Source organism: Bombina bombina, chromosome 3, assembly GCF_027579735.1.
Source record: "Bombina bombina isolate aBomBom1 chromosome 3, aBomBom1.pri, whole genome shotgun sequence".
Classification (NCBI taxonomy): Eukaryota; Metazoa; Chordata; class Amphibia; order Anura; family Bombinatoridae; genus Bombina; species Bombina bombina.
The window spans coordinates 877,955,113-877,964,390 of NC_069501.1; the positions used below are offsets into that span (position 1 = coordinate 877,955,113).

The 9,278-nt window shown below is 35.3% G+C and overlaps 1 protein-coding gene across 1 annotated transcript; it reads left to right on the top strand.

Moving 5' to 3' along the window:
* The first annotated feature begins 4,716 nt into the window (after positions 1-4,716).
* On the top strand, positions 4,717-5,182 carry LOC128651965 (small EDRK-rich factor 2-like). Its single transcript, XM_053704922.1, is given in 2 exon segments — positions 4,717-4,861; positions 4,863-5,182. Coding segments are annotated over 2 exon segments (168 nt in total). The 5' UTR covers positions 4,717-4,805; the 3' UTR covers positions 4,975-5,182.
* Positions 5,183-9,278: the final 4,096 nt, after the last annotated feature.

Genomic DNA, 9,278 nt, shown 5'->3' on the forward strand with positions numbered 1-9,278 from the left:
TCAGATGGTGTCAAGCGTGTGTGGTGGCAACCAGGTAAGGAGTTCAAAGACAAGTGTGTCTTGCCTACAGTCAAGCATGGTGGTGGGAGTGTCATGGTCTGGGCCTGCATTAGTGCTGCCGGCACTGGGGAGCTACAGTTCATTGATGGAACCATGAATGCCAACATGTACTATGACATACTGAAGCAGAGCATGATCCCCTCCCTTCAGAGACTGGGCCTCAGGGCAGTATTCTAACATGATAACGACCCCCAAACACACCTCCAAGATGACCACTGCCTTGCTAAAGAAGCTGAGGGTAAAGGTGATGGACTGGCCAAGCATTTCTCCAAACCTAAACCCTATTGAGCATCTGTGGGGCATCCTCAAATGGAAGGTGGGGGAGTGCAAGGTCTTTAACATCCACCAGCTCCATAATGTCGTCATGGAGGAGTGGAAGAGGACTCCGGTGGCAACCTGTGAAGCTCTGGTGGACTCCATGCCCAAGAGGGTTAAGGCAGTACTGGAAAATAACGGTGGCCACACAAAAGATTGACACTTTGGGCACAATTTGGACATTTCCACTTAGGGGTGTACTCACTTTTGTTGCCAATGGTTTAGACATTAATGACTGTGTGTTCAGTTATTTTGAGGGGACAGCAAATTTACACTGTTATACAGACTGTTCACTCACTACTTTACATTGTAGCAAAGTGTAATTTCTTTAGTGTTGTCACATGAAAAGAAGATAATAAAATATTTACAAAAATGTGAGGGGTGTACTCATTTTTGTGAGATACTGTATGTTACGAATATTTATATCATTACCACTTAGGGGGTTAGAACCTAAGTAAGAATAAGAGATAACCGTACAGTAGTCACTATTCTACACCTAGAGTTCTATATATCCCTCTCTATGGAAACCTAAGGAAGTGGGTATTAAAAGTCAAAACTCAAAATCCAAAATTGCCAGAGATGTCAGAGTTGTATACCAAAAGTCTACCAGTTCTTTTTAATATCTCAATTATTCCCAGTAATTAATGATGTCATTTTCCGAATTATAACCTTTTGGTATTTGGGTCTTAAGCTTAAAAATCCAATAGACTTCTTGTCTCTTTAAAATATATATATAATCTATTTCCTCCTCTATTGGGTTTATTTATCTGTTCAATGGCAGTCCATTTAAAGGTATTAAGACTTTTGATTGTGCTCTTCTATTAAAATCCAAGAATAAAACTAGAAAGGATAATAGACCTACCTTTGTAACAAGCTATCCAAACCAATTCTATGATATATGTGGAATAATTAAAACATATCTACCTATAATGCATGGAGATATAGCACTGAAGGATACTATTGAGAAAGGTTGGAAGTTTGTCTACTCAAGAGGAAAAACACTAGGAAATACCTTATCTCCCAGTATGTTAAAGGATAACAAACAGAGATCAAAAAGCTCTTGGTTATCTACATTTGGTACCTATAAATGCAGCAGCAGATGCCGTCGAGCGTGTAGTTATAGTAACATTACCAAAACCTTTTCTTCACACATTACAAATGAAGAGTTTAATGTGAGGTGATGCATTAATTGTTCATCAGAATATATTATCTATCTAATTGAATGTACTAAACATAAGGGACAATATATTAGCATGACAACCAGAGATGTCAGAACACGCATCAGAGAACATATGTCATATATTGAAAATAATAATGCGTGCTCAGCACTGGCTAAACATTTTATAGAAGAGCACGATCAAAGTCTTAAGACCTTTAAATGGAATGCCATTGAACAGAAAAATAAACCCCATAGAGGAGGAAATAGATTAAATATTTTAAAGAGACAAGAAATCTATTGGATTTTTAAGCTTAAGACCCAAAAACCAAAAGGTTATAATTCAGAACATGACATCATTAATTACTGGGAATAATTGAGATATTAAAAAGAACTGGTAGACTTTTGGTATACAACTCTGACATCTCTGGCAATTTTGGATTTTGAGTTTTGACTTTTAATATCCACTTCCTTAGGTTTCCATAGAGAGGGATATATAGAACTCTAGGTGTAGAATAGTGACTACTGTACGGTTATCTCTTATTCTTACTCAGGTTCTAACCCCCTAAGTGGTAATGTATATAGATATTCATAACATATACTAAACCCATTAGCTATGTAATTTTGGGGCGTCTATCTAGTGAAATGTATGAAAAATATACATATTTTATCCTATATAGCTAATACTAGATTCTATTTTTGCTTGTATATAATCAGATATAATTTCTGAAGTGTTTTTCCCGATATATGAATTTATTGGGTAGTCTAAGACTGGGGAAAAAACTTTTGGAGCACAAGATATGAAGGTGATAGTTTTAAACTATGAAATAACCTAAAAGTTGATTGACAAATATCACTTTATATGAGGCTAGAACCATTACTCCCTTTTCAGTTATACAGCCAGCTGAATAAAATCAGATATCATCATTTTGTATATGAAACAAATGGTTATACTTTAACTACTATACTCATGACTGATCGTTCATATGATGTGATAGAGAGATAAGCTTGAGGCATTTCCCTATACAGTAATAGTAACTATGGTTAACTCACTTAATATTATTTTTATGAGGGTGTCATTAAAATCATTGCTGGCTGCTCTATAACATATAAAATACATAGATCAAATTTAACACTACTGATTTTAGGGGAACTCATGTAAATATATATGTAATCCGGTTTGTTTATTGTTTCCATGACAACTAGGGTGTATATAACCCCTTGACCTGGTAGTAGTCAAATATGGTCTATGAGTATGGCATAACACTGTGAGCCGAAATGCGTCAGACTGACCGATACACTGGTTCAAGTTTTACTTTTATTGGAATAAATAATTATTTGCATTTTAAACTCCTGGACTGCTTTCTACTTTTTTCATACCTATTTGGGGGTTAGACTTTTAAATTTTTTTTTTTAGATTAGGGTTTTAGTAGGCGCTCTTAAAAGAGCTGAATGCCCCTTTAAGCACAGTAAAAGAGCTGAATGTCCTTTTAAGGGCAATGCCCATACAAATGTCCCTTTAGGGGCAATGGGTAGTTTAGGTTTTTTTAGTGTTAGTTTTATTTCTTTGGGGGGGTTTGGTGGGTGGTGGGTTTTACAGTTAGGGGGGACTTAGAATTTTTTTTAAATGCAAAAGAGCTGATTAACTTAGGGCAATGCCCTACAAAAAGCCCTTTTAAGGGCTATTGGTAGTTTAACATTAGATTAGGGGGTTTATTTATTTTGGGGGGGCTTTTTATTTTCATAGGGATTAGGTTTATTTTTTTATTTTGGATAATTTTGTTTATTATTTTCTGTAATGTTAGACATTTTTATTTTTACAATCTTAAATTAATTTAATCTTAGGTTTTTTATTTTTAAGTAATGTTAGCTTTTTTATTTTAATTGTTTATAATTAGAATTTTTAATTTAGGTAATTTGGGTTAATTTAGGGGGTATTAGGTTATGGGGTGTTAGGTTAGGGCGCTTAGTAATTTAATTACTTATTTGCATTGTGTGGGTTTGGCGGTTCAGGGGTTAATAGTTTCATTAAGATTATTGTGTTGTGTGGGTTTGGCGGATTAGGGTACTTGTGTTGTGGGTGAATGGCGGATTAGGGGTTAACATTTCTATTAGGTATATTTTGCCATGTGGGGATTGGCGGATTAGGGGTTAATACATTTATTTAGTTATTGCATTGGGAATTGGCGGTTGACAGGTAGATAGATATTGTGCATGCGTTAGGTGTTTTCAGGGGTTAGAGTGCTCACATACTCAGCGCAAGTCTTGATGTGCCTGCCTATGTGTGGCAAGGTGAAAATGAAGTAAAATGTGTCCTTTTTCGCCGCGTAAGTCCTGGCGCGGAATATGTGATACCGATATGCGACATGGTTCTATGTTAGCTTATGGGAGTAAAAATTGCGGCCAACGGGTGAAATATACGTGCCACATTTCTATGCAGTGGTGTATATGTGATACCAACACCGCGTAAAAACTGGCGTCACCGGCTTTTGCGGACAACGCTGCATATGTAATCTTGCCCTAGGAATGAACACTGATCTAAATCCTATAAAATATCTGTGAGACAATATAGAATGCAAATCTGATTTTGGTTGGTAAGATCTTCCACTGTAGCAGGTCTGAACGAGGAAAAGTTTGGTATGGACCTATTGACATCTCATGTAAATTATGCATTGAAATTATGTCTAGAAATTGAGTTGAAGGCAATGTGAAGACCAGGAGGAAATTGCAGAGAGACATTTGATAACCTAGTTGAGTAAAGAGGAAGAAAAAACCAGAGAAGATATACTTGTGTATCATTAGCATAGAAAAGCATCTTGAGCAACATATGAGACCCAATATAGAGCATTAATGGTAGCCCCTACTGAGAGAAGCAAAATATATGCTTTTGAAACTTCACTGTAAATGAGCAGTTGGAGATAAGGAAGTGAACTAGGAGAGGGGCCGTGTCTCAGATGCCAAAAGAATGGAGAATATGCAAGCGAAAAATAATGGTTGCTGTGTCATAAGTGGCAAATAGATCGAGAAAAATGTAATTACATTTTGCTTTAGTAGAAAGTAAATCATTAATTAATTTAGTGAATGCAATGATCTCTTGAGTGTGTTTAACGGCAAGAAACCAGATTGAAGAAGATCAAGTAAATTGTTTAGTTAAGAGAAAGTATGTTAAAAATGACAAAGGGCTACATGTTATAGAATAGCAAATCAGTACGTGCTAACTGCACTGGTGAGAAGTTAGTGTTAGTCGGGGAGCGAGTGAAAGGAGACGGGAGCGATGACTCGTGGGAACCAGCGAGAACTTGCCCGGGCAAAGAATATGAAGAAGAATCAGGAGAAGCAAAAAAGCAGAAGATGGCTTGTCTGCAGCTGCTCGCAAGGAGAGAGATGCTCAGATAATGCAGGAGAAACAAAAGAAGGCGAGTGAGAAAAAAGAACCAAAATAGCGATGTGGAATATCATACGACTAAAGGCAAAAAGATGACTAGAAGGCATCACTCCCTCCCAATATCTGAACAAATGGTGTTTACCCAGCTGCAAAGTCTTTGCTTTGAGTTGTTTCCAGATTTTTCTTCTTCTTTCAGTTAATTAACAAGTAGTATAGTTGAATTCTGCCTCATGTACATAATATAAATATACCACTTTATCCTACTACTAAGGAGTTCTTTCACTTGCATTTTTTTTTCCCATGACTTATTTTTTCTGCATGCTGATCTATCTTTGGTTAATTCAGCTCTTGCAAATACACATTCTAAGGACAAACTAGATGGGTTAGGTCCTTTATCAAATGGAAGTAACCTGTCTTTTTGTATTCACGGTGAATCCCGGTGAATATTAAAGTAACTTTTTCTGTGAATTGTACTTTTTCAGTTTGTTACTATAAAGCTTCTTTTTCAGGGCTCGATGGGATCTACAGCTCTCTGTTCTGGAGAGATGATCTTAAATTTCTTGTCAGTACTGCGAGGTCCCTCAAAGAATCTTTGAACAGCAAATTTTATCTTTATAGCTGTTCATCTTGCTATATGCTGTTTTCCGGATGTGAAGGGGAGGCACCTACATTGCACTATAATGCTAAAAAAAAAAGCCCCCCAAGGTTTTCTGAGATGTCTCTCCACCCAGACACTACAAAAGCTTTATATTGACTTGACTAAAACACTGCAAAAATATATTAAGATCCCCCCCCCCCCCATTTCTCCTGTTCTAAAGAGAAGGCCATAAAAAGGAAGGCACTTGTTGAAGGTTGCTTACTCATCATTTTACTACAATGTACATTGTGCACAATCTAGAATGCCAGTTGGTTTGCAACTTATGTGCAAGTGAGCTTTTTGCAAAAAAACATTTTTTTTTAATCTGATTTAAAACTTGTTTGGGGATTCTGTAATTGGCTGAAAGAAAGCTAACATTGTTCTGTTATCCCCAAAGCTGTAGTTTATCCATTTATTTATATATTGCAATGCAGTAAGCCATTGCAGATTTACATTGTGTTTTTTAAAGGAATTGTAAATTGCAAATTAAACATAAATGAATTGGAAAAAAAAAAAAAAAAAAAGGAGAAAGGAAAAAAGGAAAAAAAAAAAAAGGGAAAAAAAAAAAAAAAATGACAAAGGGCTGGGGTTTAAAACAGAATGATAGGGAAGAAGATATAAAGGAATAAGGTTAAGGGGATAGGTTGTGAAATGAGAAAAAAAAGAGGAGTGTGAAGTCCCTTCTTCTGTTAGGAGATGGGTATAAGGGAATAGTTTTAGGGATGGGAGGAAGATTTTTTGCTATAATGGTATGAATTTATTTTGTGATCAGCAATACTCTGAGTTTTAAATTTGGTAATTGGTGGCGGTAATGGCAATTTGGTGTGGTGAATACGAGTGCAGAATTGTATGAGCTAAGGATGTATTTGTAACAAAGGAAATCAGCAGAGGTGCATAGCTTTCTCTACTAACCTTCAGAAGCCTTTGAACATCTTTTGAGACACTTTTTGGTTTCAAGAACACATTCCTTGCAATGTTCAGATGTTTTGGGGTCAGTATCCTGTTTAGATTTCTTGTGTTGAATTTTTATTAGAAGAAGACGGTTATCTAAAACTTTTAAAAACTTCTAGCGTTTAAGGTTTTCTTTTATTCCCTTTTTGACCCTCAAAAATGTTCCACCATATGAATATTTTAATGCCAGCTAGTGGAATAAATTTGCTTTATACAAACCTCAGAAATATATAAATATATTATGTATATTAAGTATCAAAGATGCTCCCAGATAAAATATCTTCAGAAAATAATTTGATCAGTTATTCATACTTTTTATATTTTCTAAACTCTTGAAGGGTGCATATTTGCATATCCCTCTTGAATAAATTAATTATTAGCTTGAGGTTCTTGGTAGACATTCAGCATTATATTTGTGTATAACTTTTTGCTTTCTTTAACTTATGACTTTATTTTTTTATAAAGTTTCGTTGCTCTCTTAAAAGAACATTATTCAGATCTTCCATTATTTGAAAAATGCTCTGATCATGGCATACTGGCAAACCTACAAAATGATACATACATGGTGTTGAGCTATTTCCAGTTCCATGAATGGCTTAACTGTTTGCAGAAAACATTTGTCTTAAAGGGACATAGTAGGATATAAAACAGTAGCAGTTTAACATTTAAAAAATATTCTTTGTTTTTTTTGCAAGCAAGCAAGTTTAAATAAAAGTAATTTAAATTTAAAGTGCAGAAAGTATAATTAATATGTATTACTCACTGTTCAAATTAAAAGCTGGTTTATTTAGCTTGCACACAAACATCGCCAAAAGTAAACTTTTAACGCACATGTGTTATTGTGCGTATTACAAAATGAAAGTAAATAGTTTCCATGTAAGCGAAACCCACAATGTGTGCTTACTTCTACTCCACATAGATTTCAGTGGAGCGCATTATTAAAAAAAAAAAAAAACTTACACAACAAAGTGCGGTCAAGTTATGCATATTTTACAGTCCAATGTTCTGCACATAGAATTTTTTTTTCTTTATGTATATATTTATATATTAATTGAAAAAATATATAAAAAAAATTTATATATATATATATATATATATTTATAAATATACCTATATACCTATACAAATGCATTAAGTTCTCTCTCTCTCTTTCTCTCTCTCTCTCTCTCTCTCTCTCTCTCTCTCTCTCTCTCTCTCTTCTCTCTCCTCTCTCTCTCTCTCTCTCTCTCTCTATATATATATAATATATATATATATATATAATATATATATATATAAATATTTTATATACAGTAAATATTAAATACAAAGAACATTTTCTCCTATGTGAAGACCATTGTAATTATAATATTTACATTAAATACACAGTAAAACACATTATAAAATATTAAAATATTTAAAAATTATTATTCATGTTTTATGGTTTTAAGTGGAAAGGCCTCCAAAGTATATATCTATATATGTATATCTGTGTATACGTGTGTATATATGTGCATATATGTATGTATAATGTTAAATACCTTTTAACTCTTATAAAAAGGTTTTAGTAATATTTATACAAACATTTTTTTTTTATTGGAAAGTGTATATACAGGGAGTGCAGAATTATTAGGCAAGCTGTATTTTTGAGGATTAATTTTATTATTGAACAACAACCATTTTTCTCAATGAACCCAAAAAACTCATTAATATCAAAGCTGAATAGTTTTGGAAGTAGTTTTTAGTTTGTTTTTAGTTTTAGCTATTTTAGGGGGATATCTGTGTGTGCAGGTGACTATTACTGTGCATAATTATTAGGCAACTTAACAAAAAACAAATATATACCCATTTCAATCATTTATTTTTACCAGTGAAACCAATATAACATCTCAACATTCACAAATATACATTTCTGACATTCAAAAACAAAACAAAAACAAATAAGTGACCAATATAGCCACCTTTCTTTGCAAGGACACTCAAAAGCCTGCCATCCATGGATTCTGTCAGTGTTTTGATCTGTTGACCATCAACAATGCGTGCAGCAGCAACCACAGCCTCCCAGACACTGTTCAGAGAGGGGTACTGTTTTCCCTCCTTGTAAATCTCACATTTGATGATTGACCACAGGTTCTCAATGGGGTTCAGATCAGGTGAACAAGGAGGCCATGTCATTAGATTTTCTTCTTTTATACCCTTTCTTGCCAGCCACGCTGTGGAGTACTTGGACGCGTGTGATGGAGCAATTGTCCTGCATGAAAATCATGTTTTTCTTGAAGGATGCAGACTTCTTCCTGTACCACTGCTTGAAGAAGGTGTCCTTCCAGAAACTGGCAGTAGGACTGGGAGTTGAGCTTGACTCCATCCTCAACCCGAATAGGCCCCACAAGCTCATCTTTGATGATACCAGCCCAAACCAGTACTCCACCTCACACCTTGCTGGCGTCTGAGTCGGACTGGAGCTCTCTGCCCTTTACCAATCCAGCCACAGGCCCATCCATCTGGCCCATCAAGACTCACTCTCATTTCATCAGTCCATAAAACCTTAGAAAAATCAGTCTTGAGATATTTCTTGGCCCAGTCTTGACATTTCAGCTTGTGTGTCTTGTTCAGTGGTCATGTCTCTGAGTATTGCACACCTTGTGCTTTTGGGCACTCCAGTGATGTTGCAGCTCTGAAATATGGCCAAACTGGTGGCAAGTGGCATCTTGGCAGCTGCACGCTTGACTTTTCTCAGTTCATGGGCAGTTATTTTGTGCCTTGGTTTTTCCACACGCTTCTTGCAACCCTGTTGA